This window comes from Brassica oleracea, chromosome C4, assembly GCF_000695525.1.
Source record: "Brassica oleracea var. oleracea cultivar TO1000 chromosome C4, BOL, whole genome shotgun sequence".
Classification (NCBI taxonomy): Eukaryota; Viridiplantae; Streptophyta; class Magnoliopsida; order Brassicales; family Brassicaceae; genus Brassica; species Brassica oleracea.
Window position 1 is genome coordinate 44,894,673 of NC_027751.1, and position 14,208 is coordinate 44,908,880.

General features: G+C 33.6%; 2 protein-coding genes across 4 annotated transcripts; both read right to left on the bottom strand.

Moving 5' to 3' along the window:
- Position 1: 1 nt before the first annotated feature.
- Positions 2–4,834, bottom strand: LOC106340153 (aminodeoxychorismate synthase, chloroplastic-like). Its single transcript, XM_013779014.1, has 14 exons — positions 4,686–4,834; positions 3,915–4,241; positions 3,697–3,828; positions 3,548–3,615; positions 3,336–3,400; positions 3,135–3,201; positions 2,833–3,042; positions 2,625–2,751; positions 2,189–2,475; positions 2,024–2,103; positions 1,853–1,955; positions 1,688–1,770; positions 999–1,607; positions 2–731 (listed from the first exon to the last, which is right to left on the bottom strand). Exons 2-14 carry the CDS (start codon positions 4,234–4,236, stop codon positions 194–196), a joined length of 2,691 nt encoding a protein of 896 aa, XP_013634468.1. The 5' UTR covers positions 4,237–4,241; positions 4,686–4,834; the 3' UTR covers positions 2–193.
- A 6,488-nt stretch (positions 4,835–11,322) lies between these two features.
- Positions 11,323–12,759, bottom strand: LOC106336693 (CAX-interacting protein 4-like). Of its 3 annotated transcripts, none has more exons than XM_013775609.1 (2): positions 12,618–12,759; positions 11,323–12,515 (listed from the first exon to the last, which is right to left on the bottom strand). In XM_013775609.1, exon 2 carries the CDS (start codon positions 12,501–12,503, stop codon positions 11,544–11,546), a length of 960 nt encoding a protein of 319 aa, XP_013631063.1. In that variant the 5' UTR covers positions 12,504–12,515; positions 12,618–12,759; the 3' UTR covers positions 11,323–11,543. The 3 variants fall into 3 exon arrangements, with proteins under 3 accessions (XP_013631063.1, XP_013631064.1, XP_013631062.1); XM_013775610.1 differs by having other exon boundaries at positions 11,323–12,545; positions 12,618–12,747; XM_013775608.1 differs by having other exon boundaries at positions 11,323–12,528; positions 12,618–12,742.
- Positions 12,760–14,208: the final 1,449 nt, after the last annotated feature.

The window sequence follows — 14,208 nt, forward strand, 5'->3', positions numbered from 1 at the left end:
AGGCATCAATCAAATCACTATTTTGAAAATGAAATTTTATTTATCAATCAAATCTCATACAAGTCTACAACTATATACGTTTTTTTTTAATTTTCTATAGAAATCTTCAAATAATATTTTTATTTATTTAAAAATAACTGATAAAAAGCCACAACACAGAGCCTCGACCGATGGATGAGGAAGCCCCTTCGCTTTACCGGCCCATCAAGACACAACTAGAACTAGTGTCTTCTCTGATCAGTGAACCACCATTACAAAACTCAATGACCGCATTAGCAGGAGCTCTAGTCTTAAGAACCATTTCCTCTAACTCATCTTCCGCGTTTGATAACGCAACAATTGCTCCTCCTGCTCCAATGGAAGCTTCACCCTCATGTATCACCACTGTTCTTATCACAATATTCAGATCAAATGTGCCATTATATGAGAAATACCCTATTGAGCCAGAGTAAAGACCTCTCGAACACTTCTCAAGCGAGTCAAGAATCTCGACCGATCTCAGTTTCGGAGCACCGGTCATTGACCCGCCAGGGAAAGCTGCTTTTACACATTCCACTGGACTAATATCTGACCTTTTAAGTCCACGGACCGTGCTCACCATAGTGTGTACTGTTGTATATGTTTCCACGTCCATGAGGTTAGGCACATGCACTGAGCCAGGCTCACATACACGACCAAGATCATTCCTCAGAAGGTCAACAATCATCAGATTCTCTGCTTGATTCTTCTCACTGATTACATGAACGAAAGGTCAAGTCAATGAATGTTAAAGTACAAAAATTCTAGACTCATTTTGAGTATCTAACAATTAATATATAAATATTTTTAACAAAAATTACTAAATAAAAGAAAAATGATGAACCTATTATAAACTATCAAGTGGCAAAAAGAGGTTCAGAGAAATTCTCAAATGAGATGCAATATCTCTTCTCTCACCAATTTTTTTTTATTCTTATATTATAATGTGCTCTTATGATACTTAAAGGTTTTGGTGGTACCTGAGTTTCAATTGCAGTTTGAGAAGTTCATCTTCTTCAGGTGTGGAGCCACGAGCCATAGTACCCTTGATCGGCTTTGCTTCAAGCACTCCATGTCCGTCTAGCTTAAGAAACCTTTCAGGGGATGAACAGCATAAAGACACATTTGCATTAGAGAAGTTGAGAAAAGCTGCATATGGAGCTGGATTCCTCTCTCTGAGGTGTAGATAGAGTCCCAAAGGATCAGTGTTCCCTATCTTCAATCTGTTCTGAGTAGTGAGACAAAGCTCGTAGCTCTCCCCGTCTTTGATGTACTGCATACACCTCTCAACATCGTTGATATACTGCTCTCGTGATTTGTCAGGGACAAAACTTGTAGATGAATCTATAGGAGGAAGCGTTTGATCCTTCCACTTTCTTGTAGACGAAACGTTCATGCTAATGATCTTCTCTTCGGTATCTTTGAGGAAGGAGGTTTCTACGGTGCCATCTTGGTGAAGAGATAATACATAAACGTCATCAAGATGATGATCAATGGCGACAATGTTATCTACAAAGAAAAAACATGCATCCGGAGCCTTGGATTTGTGACGGTTATTTGGCATTCCACATTCGACTTTAATATCATACCTGCGATGCAAGTAAAGGTAGTTATATATGCGAAGGGCTTGTGAGAGAGATTCATGGTCTAAAAATTATGTAACACGTACCCAATACAACCTACGTATCCACCATAAAAATCAAAAGGCAACCCTTCAAAGTCCTTCTCATCGTAAGAGATGGATGAAAGTTCCTGGTAAATATACAGTTGAGTAGTTTTTAATGATTTCAAGTCAGAACATATATATCCACTAGGGGAAAGTCTTTCGCCATACCTTACGTAAAAAATCTAGAAAGCCTTCTTTTAAGAATCTTTTCTCGGTAGAACAGTTAGCATCTTCAATCAGAAGGTGTCCAGCATGTTTAGATGTAATCTCGCTGAAAAACAGAAAGTCATAAAAGATCATAAACCTCTATAGAGAAAGAGTAAGTGAGATGTGTAAAACCTTTGATCAGATAAACTAAATATCAACTGCTTCCAGAGGGATCCACCTTTACCGCCCATGAACGAAAATCGCCCTCTAGCCTGGAACAATGTAATTGCAACTAACATTCTTTAAAATCAAATCATTAGTTCTAGTACACAACTTGAGGAGAAATAGAGTACCAACCTTGTCACCAGAAGAAGTATCCAGCCAAAAAGTATCATGCCCTCTACTTTTACCAAAGAGTTCCATGAATATATTTCTTGCTCCACCAACTTTATGTGCAAGACGTTCAAGCTTCTTCCATTTCAACCTCAGCAATTTTGCATTAGGTTCTAAGACGTCTACACCATTTTTCTTGGCAGTAGAGAGGGACGTCCTAGGCTTACCATAATAACTAGAACCGTTTCCTGTAATTCTACTTCTGGAAAGTTCTTTCAGGAATCCACAAGCACCAGGCACCTGCAAGTTTCCTAAAATAAATATAATATTATTCAGAAAAGCTCAAAGACGGTTAATTAATTATGAAGTAACGTGCAGGATACAAAAAACAACAATAGATCTTAGAAAGGAGCTACAGTCTAGCAATAAGGAAATTATTAACTTAAAAAAAAGAGCTTACCGGTTTCATTAATCTTTCTTCGACGCAATGATGGAGCTTTGCAGCCATTCCAGTAATCCAGAGTTATGTCTTTGAAGTTCTTGAATATTTGACTTCCATAGGTGGTAGCAATACTCTCTGGATGAAACTGAAAGTATAATGCATATCAAAGACCGCATAACAATGAAAGAAACTAAGCTTATATGCAATCCCTAATAAACATCAAAACCTGTAAACCATAATGTGGAACAGTAGAGTGCATGATGCCCATTAGAATGTGTCTATCTTGTTTTCCATCAACATGGGACGAAGGCCAATAACTTTGATTATTCACAGGAACAGAGAAAGAACCATTGTCATCATAAATCGTCCAAGCTATTGGTACGAGTTCCTTTGGCAGTGATTCCTTATCTATGGTCAGTGAATGGTATCTAACAACCTGTAGAATTGAATGTCCCAAGAAAATTTTGTACTTTGTATTTAGAGAGAGATCAATGAATGTTGCGTGTTAATAAAAAGTAGATGACCTGCCTTGAAATCAGAGTTTCTCCCAGATGGTATATCAGAAAACAATATGTTCCCATCATGTTCAATCCCACTACATGAAGTATATGGAAATAGTGAGTAGCATATGACCAAATATCAACAAGTTTATTCAGTTGAAAAGAATTCAATTCAGGAAAAGAAGCATTAGAAAAAGCCATGTATACTGAAAACTACATTCCTCAATACCTTAACCGTCCATGGACTGGTTCTGGGGCATGCACCACATGAGCTCCATGGACATAACCCAGTGCCTGTCAAATCATGTTGTCTTGGTTGGTTCAGAAATTCCAGAGAGAGAGAGAGAGATAAACTACTCATTTTCCCGACTATACAAGAGCTAAGACCGAATAAGCTCATATATTTTTGAAGCAATTGTCATCTTTATGACGAAGAAGTACCTGGTGGCCGAGGCAGACGCCTAGAATTGGAATATCACGACACTCAAGCAAAAGGCGAAGACATATTCCTGAAAACCCGAAGTGAAGTTGGAGAAAATAAAATCATAGGTAGGTGGGTGGGTCTATAATTAACAGTACATGGCTGGTACCTATATCAGATGAGCACATGGGAGAACCAGGTCCAGGTGATATAACAATATTATCGAAAGCAGCGTCTTCATATAAGTAACGGTAAGCTTCTTCCCATGTCCACTCATCGTTTCGAATAACCACAGGAGGCACTACACAGTATACAAGTATAAGAAGTTTGAAAAAAAAATCTAGAATATATGTAAAGAGAGTGACAAAGATAAAGAAAAGAAGGTACCTCCATTAACAGTAGTCAATGCCTGATATATGTTGAACGTGTAACTATCATAATTGTCAATCAACAACGTCCTCACAAAGCCAAGCCAAGCCTCTCCAGTCTCTCTTCTTGGCAGACATTTCTCAGCAACCGACGAATCTTGCAAGTGTACTCCTCGCACATAATGTCTTGACGCAAAAACCTTCCTCAAACCACCACAACAAGAAGGTAAACTAATGTATTTCTTCTTCGAATTCTCATCAATGCTAACCAGTTCACGAGAGAATAGCCGGCTTGCGAACGAAAATCTCAGGACATTATCACTTGGACATAAAAGTTTCATAGCTCCTAACAGAGAAAATAGGACATAAGAATTTGTTAGTTTGGGCTTATTATAGGATTCCAACTCAAAACTAATTGGTACCGAGGGATTATCTCATATCTCTTGTATATACTTTAACATGCATCCAATTTTCAATGTGATACTTAATGTGATAATATGTCCACTTTGTAATGTTGGCTTTTTGGCCACTAATCTCAGGTATAATTAGTCATTTTTTGGTTGGATCGATTATGGATGAAGGGAAAAACACACAATGATTCTCAAGTGAAAATTATGGAGATTTATTAGATTCTCAATCCAAAACTTATACATTCCGATAAACCTATGCAATTTTTGTGGTTGTTAATCAATCTCTCGACTCAATTTCATCCGAACAATCTACGAAATCAACATTCGAAAATAAACAGGCACACTAGAGAGAGAGAGAGAGAGAGAGAGAGAGAGCTTACGTTTATATTCAAAGACCGATATAAAGATTCGAAAGCACGAATCAGTCTAAAGAAGAAAATGGAAGAAGCTCGCGAGGATTTTGAATTGAGATGCTAGAAGAATTGAGATGCTAGAAGAAAGGGTGCACAAAGCGAGGAAGAAGAAGAAGAAAAAGGTTCCCATTTTTATAACTACGAAGAGAAACAAGAGGACTATTTATACAGAAATTTTAAATAAGTAGATATCCATGTTTAATGTTCTCATTATGACACTCACCAATTAATCAAAAATGAAATTAATTTCCCTCAGGCAATTCTTTTGTTTGTTTTATATATAGATAGAAAATATCTGAAGCGTAAATGTAAATGTAATCTATATCTAATTTTCTAGTAAACTGATTAAGTATATAAATGAAAGAAAAAGTTCAAAAAAACATTAAGTTAAAAGTTCAGTTTAATTAGAAAGCACTTTACTAATTTTCTTTGTTACATGTGGTATCATAATAAACTTATTTTAGGTCAATGAGACTTTATTAATTAATTTCAAATTTATTTTTTCACACAGACTTTTTAGTTATTCTAGAAAAATCACAAGTGCTCCCTAAATTATGTGTATATAATATAGAAACGATCTGGTCTATTATCCATGTGTAAGCTAGGCTCTAGATTGCATAAAAAATTTCCTTCAATAAACAATTTTTTATAAAAATTTCACCGATGCAATATTTAGAAAATTGATAATTAATTTTTCATTATAATGAATTCATAAATCGGTTTAAGTTAGGAAATTCAAAATTCAGTTTTAATTTTTTGGAAGCTTCTTTAGTTTATAGTTCAAAAATTCATTTGGGTTATTCAAAAGGGATATTTTCCTTATACAACATATAATATATAAATTTGTAAATTAAGTTATAAGCAGAGTTTTTTAGCGAACACGGAAATTTAGTTTATACGTGTTGTTCTAATTCAACCAAGTGGTCCTGGCGTAGTAGTAAAGGGATTTCAGCTGGAGCTTCCGCTCTGGGTTCGATTCTGCTTGGCCACCCATAGACGCTTTAAGTGACTAGAAAATCCGAATTTCTATAAACCTCTTGGTGATTAGTCTTTAGGCATAGAAAACCTTTGGGATGACACCAATGTTATCAAAAAGAAAAGTGTTGGTTCTAATTCTTCGTGTTTAAAAGTTGGTCCACAAACCAAGTGGCACTATATCAATATCAGTGACAAAAAATACTAAGTGGCACTATATAAAGCCAACTTTCTAGCAATTAGGAAACCAGAACTAATCATATCCTAGCACCTAAAATGTGAAAGCCACTCGTTCATAAAAAATTTGCAATAAATTTTATTTGTTGAGAATTTAAAGCGAAGGAAGATGGTTAGAGATAATGATTTTTTTTGTCGGATAGTATTATTAAGCTTTCTAGGCAAAGAGTTCTAAATAATGAAAACTAGCAAAACAAATATAAAAAAAAGATACACCAGTAGGGATCCAAAGTAAACTAACACATATCTATCTTGCGTGTGGATGACCAAAGATTTTTCATATAAAAGCTCTATATTTGCTTCTGGAATAGTTGAATCTCAAGGGAGATAATCTTCATATTAATCCAAAAACACCACGCTTCAAATTGAATTGGGAACAATTGCTACTCTTTTTTTAATACTCCAGTAGGAGTCACCGAGACCAGACAACTATTTATATTGCTCTATTGAAAATAATAGAGTCAAAGAGATTACCGTTCCATAGAATTTCATGCTGCCTTTCGAAGTAACCATAGTTTGCAGCAAGGATTTCATCACCATCAAATGAGGAACCATCAACGATTGGAGCCGGTAAGACCCGTCGCCACCATCCGCAGTAGATCTGTCAATTACCTTTTCTAAACGGTTCAATTGAACCGAAGTTTTTGTCTTACCAAATCCATTGGAAGAAACATACAAAAGAACAATAAAAAACTTTGCCAGATTTAAAATAAATTGGCAGTCGAACAAACCAAGTGATAGAAAGTAAAGAAAATCAAAGAAAAAGAAGTAAAGCAAATCAAACAAGCCGATGTCGGAGCTATAGAAGCCTCCGGCCATCGGCTTGAAACTAAAAAAAATCTCTCTTTTTTTCGGCTAGGGTTTTTGAAGAAGATTCATATGGAAGTTTATTGTGTGAAAATTTATCGAACATCTTGCTATACAAGTTTCACCCGAAGAGATAATGATTTAAACGTTTGATATCAATGGTGATCAGACCAAGAAGGTTATGATGTATTTGAAATTTTGAATCAATTTTTCCATGTCCATGCAAGTATTATTGTTTACCTCTTCTCAGCGCATAGTATCAAAATTACATTTTTCTGATTAACCAAGAAGATCCAATCCCATAATGTTCTTGTGGCAGAAGATTAGAGTGATTAATAGTCCACTCTCCATCATCGATGATCGAACTCGAGACATCATCTACTCTTTGGATGGTCAGCTAGTACTCTTATTCAGCATTAACCAATCCTTGGCTAAAATGACATGTTCAATTGTAAACAGTTTGATTCATTTGAAGTGATATGATTAATTTGTAATTTATATGTATGATTTAATTTAAATAATATAATATTATTTTAATTAGACATGTAATATATATATATATATATACATATATATAATATATTTGGTTATTATTTGGGTATACTGAATTGTATTTACTTCTCAGAATTTAACTATAATATCTTTACGATGAAATATATAAAAATTCGGATTTGTTCAAAAAAGATAAAAATTCTGATTTTTGTTTTTTTCTTTCAGCATTTAGAATTTTGATTTTGAACATAAAATTTAGATTGTTTAAGTTATTCAGTTTGTGGGTTATATTGAGTTACACATATTTCTTCAAGGAAAATTGTCAAAATACCACAATCCTAATACTATTTTTCATGTTTACCTTAACCACTTTTATTCTCACTTTTAAAGAGGTAAAAAACACTTATATTCCTAGGGTTAACTAATCTAGACTTAGGGTTTGGTGTTGAGGGATGGGGTAAGGTATTGGAATGTGGAGTTTATGATTCTTATAAATATATAAATAAATACATTAAAAAAATTTAAAATAGTTTCAATTTTTTTTTCAAATTTCCTTATTGAAATTCGAAAAAAAAATTGAAAAACCCATAGAAAAAAAAATTATAAAAAGTTTGAATTTGAAAATGTATAATTCAAACACTATAAAATAATTTTTTTAAAAAAAAATTATTATTATATATATATATATATATCAATGGTATAAAAGTCTTTTGCTCTTAATGTATTTGTGAAAATGTCTCTTTAGTGAAGCTAAATATGAATAATGATATTAACAATGTGGTAAACATGAAAATTCTCTTTCTTCAAACTGAAGCACAATAACTTTTAATTCTAATTAATCTAAATTGTTTAGTTTTATTTATTGCATTAGTTCAGTTCTTCATCTTAAATAAGCATATATACATCCGTAAATTCTTTTTTATAATTTGACATTTTTGCTTTTGTAAAAGTAGTAGGAATACTAAAATGATGATTAGTACAAAGTTCTATAAATAAGATAAAATTTTGAAAGCTCATAACGTATTTAAAAATAATATTTTCTTAAAAAAATTCTAAGTAACTTTATACTTTAGATGTAGAAAATATAAATTAAAAATATTCTAAGTTATAATTGATAAGTTTTAATTATTGCACTAGTCAGTTCTTCATATTAAATATGCATATATACTTTCGTAAATTCTTTTGTATAATTTGATATTTGTGGATTTGTAAAAAATGGTAGAAAAAAAACTAAAATGATGATTAGTACAAAATTTTACTAACGAAATAAAATTAAGAAAACTCATGAACAGATATTTAATATTTACAAAATAATATTCTTTTTTTTAATTCTAGAAAACTTCATACTTTAGATGTAGAAAATAAATTTAAATATTTTAATTAATATCACCCATAACAACTACATTGGTTTATGTGTTATTATTGTTATAGGTCTGTGATGTTGTATAAATATATAAAGTTTTAAAAATGAAAAATAAAATATTAAACCTTAAATTAATTTTTGTAATAATCTGAGAAAATAAAATAATTTTATTAATTTTAGAATATATGTTATGTTGTTTGATATTATGTTATAAATAGATGATTATTTCTTACGATCAAAACTGTTTTTGTGAAAAAAATTTTTATGAAATAACCTTATATATAAAATTTATTTTCATAAAATATGTTTTCTTTCCATTTTATTTGTAGATATGATTTTCGTTTTTATTATATGAATATTACTTTTTATTCTATATCTTTTTGGAAAAAATATTTTTAAAAAAAGTAAAAGAAAATTAAAAATGTAATTGGCATAATTTTTTATTTTTAATAGTGGCAGTCATATATAATATTTAAATTTATTATGGGTGCTTTTGTAATTAATAATCGTACGAATTAACGTGAGCACGACATGTATGAAACTAATTTTTCAAATAATATTATTGAGATATCTAATTCAATATACACAGAGCCGGCCCATGAAGGAAGCTGATGAAGTTGTTGCTTCCGGCTGCCAGAAATTATAAAATTTTGCGGCCTTATTTCAACAAAAAGTTCTTATTACTTATTAGCATTAGTGGTGTGAATATTGGTAACAAGGCTTAAGCTTTGTGGGTTCGATTTTCCTTAAGAGAATAGGCCATATTTTTTTTTTTTGCTTCTAACCACATAGTTTCGAGGACTGCCTCTGAATATACACACAAAATAAATAATCACATCAGTCCAAATTCTTACAACCGAAATTAAATAGCCAATTAAATAGTAACATATTATTGTTTGTGACAATATTTTAATTATTTATACATATAAATTTTAAAATGACTCAAAATATATTAATAAATGGAAATTAAATATCAGACTATTGTTAAATTTTAGTTCTTTTATAAATTTGTATATGAGAGAGTTTTCTAAAAATTATCTTTAAATTAATTCATGTATCTATGAATTGATCAACACTTTATTTTTACTTTGATTTTCAAAACTACATATGTATTAAATTGTACATAAGAATTAATAATCTCTATAATATTATTTTATAATTCAGTTTTCTATGTGTCGTGCTCATGTTAATTCTCACAATGATTTATTACATTATTAACCTTAATGAATTAATTTTATTTTGTAATTGCTATTATCAAAATTTCTCTTTTGGTTTTTATTAATAATTGTTTTCTTAAATAAAAAAGGAAAATATCTATATATTTTCAAAATAGTTTATATATATATATATATATAAACATATCAATATTATGAAGAAATTTTGTATAAAAATGCAATATCTTAAAAGTAAAAATACATAGCAATTTTTTATATTTAAAACATGTAATTTGACAATGAGAAAATTCCTTTTATAGAAATCTCAATTTCATAAATCTCAATTGGAAAGTAGTGAGAACGTCCGTGTACCTGTAAAAGCTACCCTTGGTTTAAAAAAGCGTTCGCTTACCTCGCGCGCAAGGAAAGACTTGTAAGAGGAAAACTTCATATCTCTACGCAATATGCAGCCAAAAAGCCAGTAGAAGTGGTCATAAATATTATTACACAATGGTCATAAGCCACTAGAAATCAAAACTCCATAAACGATAGAGAAACATCCATCAGACACATCTGTTCAACAACCGTGAAAGTTTAAGACCAGATTATACAAATAAAACTGTGCAAACACCATAAATATTTTCCAGCAGTATAAACATACCATCTATTGCTAATTCCTTACGTTATCGTTGGCTCTTCATAACATTGGTTGTGAAACCAAGTAAATTAAACCAACACAGCAATTGAAAGACATTCTAAATCTTAAACGTATAAAAAGAAAAATTCTCTAGGATAGTATTTTTTAAGTTATTGTCACAAAAATAGCTCTTAACGAAGAAAATGATCGAAATAGCTTTTAATGTATTTTAACCCTATGGTTAACTAATCTAGACTTAGGATTTAGAGTTAAGGGGTGGAGTTTTGGGGATAGTGTTTCAAATTTTAAAAAATAAAAAATAAATATTAAAATTTTCAAAATAAAAAGAAACTATTTTGATCATTTTTATGATTGTTTTTGTGACAAAAACTTGAAAAAATCTATTTGAAAGAATTGCACATACAAAAATTTACTCTAAATTCAATCAAATGCCCAAAATATTAATGAAATTACAAACCTCTTATGACAAACAAAAAACATGTATGCGGTTTTACGAATTTTACGAATAAAACACTTTAAAGTCTTTTGTGGTTTGTGAAGTCTTACGTGAAAAGACTTCTCATGTAGTAAATCTTAAAAATAATTTCTAAATTTAATGGGAAATTGGATGAGATAATACCAAAAAAAAACATAATTAACTATCTACCTAAAATCCCAGCCTCTCCCCTCTTTCTCTTCCTATATCTCTCTACTTTCTCTCTACGAAACTAATTTCCATTTTCCATTTTTTTGATAGCTATTTCACGAATAAGCCCTTTAAAAAATACTTAGATTTATGTTTATATTTCTATGATCTTCATCAGTGTTGGATCTGTGGGGAAGAGATTAAAAGGACCCACAAGAAGATGTGATTCAAGGAATGAAACTCGAGCTCTTTGATTGTTACACAATTTGACAATAACTTCATTTAGAAACAAATAATCAAATATTATATAGATCTCTGAAGCAGTAAAGAGTCAAAAGACTCGCACACAATTAACAGGAGTATCTCAATAATACATTCTTAAAACGAGCAGACCACATGAGTCCCAACAAAAATCAAATCCCAGAGGCAGGTTTCATTATTAAACATTGTACATACGAGAGAGAGAGATGGAAGAGAGGCATGTGAAATGGCAGAACATGATCGATCTTTTACTTCAGTCTTTCCTCCTGCGATGACGTTTCCTGCTCTTCTTCTCATCAGACCGCTTAGAGGAACCCCTTCCAACGCGTGTTCTGTCATCACCAGAAACATCGGAGTCAGAAGAAGCCGCCAGTTTGCTCCTACGCTTCTGCCTTCTACCTCTTCCATCATCCTCAGATGAATCAGAATCATCAGAACCACTACGCCTGCTTCTCCTTCTCCTCTTCTCCCTTCTACTCTTTCTCTTAACCCGTCTCCGATCATCATCTTCATCAGAAGACTCATTAGAATCATCACCTCTCTTCCTCCCCCTCCTCTTACTCCTTCCTTTTCCCTCGTCCTCAGACTCACTCCCACTCCTCCTCTTATGCGTCCTCCGCTTCTTCAACCTCCTCACTCTCTTCCCACCTCCCGAATCAGACTCAGACTCGTCCCGCTTCTTCTTCTTCTTAACACTAGTACTACTCCCCTTCTTCTTCTTCCCATACCTCTCAGCAATAATCTTCTCAATCTCAGAATCAACATCAGAATCCTCACTCTCACTCTCCTCCTCCTCCTCACTACTCACATCCTCAACCTCCCCCTTACCAACACATCTCCTGACCTTCTCCAGCCCCGCCGCAACAGCAGCTTCAACCTCACCCCCATCCCTCTCCTTATCCTCCTTGGCGCTCAAGAAGTTCCTACACTGATACGTCAAGTGCCCCACGCGGCCGCACTTCTTGCAAGAGCCACGAGCCTCGTCGTTGTTGGAGCAGGTGATACGAGCAAGAGCCAGAAGACCTTGGAAGCTATTGTAGGAGTTCTCAGGGTCATCGGACTTCTCCTGAGTCGTCTTCGGCTCCTCCTTGCTCGTCGGCGCGTAGGGATCGTAACGGATCGCGCTCTGCCATATCCCGTGAGTCTGAAGCGCCGCGCTGCTGTGGACGCGATTGTTCGCCGGCATGCGGACTCTTCCTGCGGTGGCCGGCATCTTCACGAAACCCTAGAATCGATTCCTTCTCAAAATCAATATCTGCGGATTAGAGTTGGATATCCTAGGGTTCAAAATGAAATCAAGATCCTACGAGAGGAATTGATCACTTACCAGATCCTATCGGGAGCGATCGCCGGCGAGAGAGACGGTTCGCCGGGGAGATACTACCGTCTGGAGACGAAAAGGAAAGGTGAACAAAGTCCGAGGGCGAATATAGAGATCGGGAAATAGCGGGAACCGACATAAACCTTTTCTGTTTTACACTTTCACCCCTACATTTGTATCTTTAATAATTTAAACCAAATGATGAAGAATTGATTGAGCTTCTTTCTACTTTTCTTATTGAACTTTAATGAGGACGCAAAGTAGAGATGACAAAGTCCGAGGGTGAATTATAAAGATCAAAAAATATCAAAACCCGGCTTCAGGTTTTACTTTTTTACATTTACACCTTTAATCTTTGTATTGTAAAGTTTTAACCTTGTATATTGAAGAGTTTATTGGGATTCACCCTTTTATATTTGACTTTAATGGAGACAAACAAGAAAAAATAACAAAATCCGAGGGAATTAAAATGATCTGAAAATAACAGGAACCCACTTAAGCTTTTACTATATTTTATTTCCACCTCTAACGTTTGGTAATGTGACAATCTAAACCAGTATTAAAGAATAAATTGGGCTTCACCCTTTTTTATTGGATTGTAATGGGCCTCCGATCCAATATGTACAAACATTTATAAATATGTTATAAAAAAATAGAATTTTATTGTATCGAAGAAATTTAAATAAGGGCAAAATTTTATACCCGTATGAGAAGATAACACTGATAGCAAGAGAGGATGTGTTATTAGAAGAAGAAGGAAATGGTGTGTTTACAATCGATCGAAACGATCGTTTATATAGAAGAGAAATTCACTGTGCAAATAGTGCAGCGGGCCCCATATCTTTTATATTTTTCAACGTTTGCGGCTAATCTTTCATAACACTCCCCCTTGGGGACCGGTGTCACTATCCACTCTCGCTTAACGTCTATGTTGCCTCGTTAAAAACCTTTCTAGGAAAACCCAATGGGAAAAACCATAGTAAGGTAAAAAGAGTACAACTACGTAAGCTCCCCCTCGAATGAGCAGTCATAGATCCTTCTGATGACGCATTCCAATGTTACGAACATGTTTTCTGAATACTGAAGTCGGAAGTGATTTTGTGAAGAGGTCAGCTGCATTGTCGCATGATTGGACATATCTTATTTCAATCTCTTTCTTCTTTACGAGCTCTTGAGTGTATGAGAAGAACTTCGGATGAATATGCTTCGTTCTATCGCTTTTGATATATCCGTCCTTTGTTTGAGCAACACATGCTGCATTATCTTCATATAAAATAGTTGGCTCCGTATTTTCGCCAATTCCGCTGCTTGAACAGATGTGCCGGCTCATTGATCTCAGCCATACACATTCTCTACTTGCTTCATGGAGTGCAATGATCTCAGCATGATTTGAAGAAGTAGCCACGAGCGTTTGTTTCTGGGAACGCCAAGATATAGCAGTGCCTCCGATCGTAAAAACGTATCCTGTTTGCGATCGGGCTTTGTGTGGATCTGAAAGATATCCTGCATCTGCAAAACCAACCATTTGACCTTTTGAACTTTTAGGATAAAATAAGCCCAAATCAATTGTCCCTTGGAGGTAACGAAAAACATGTTT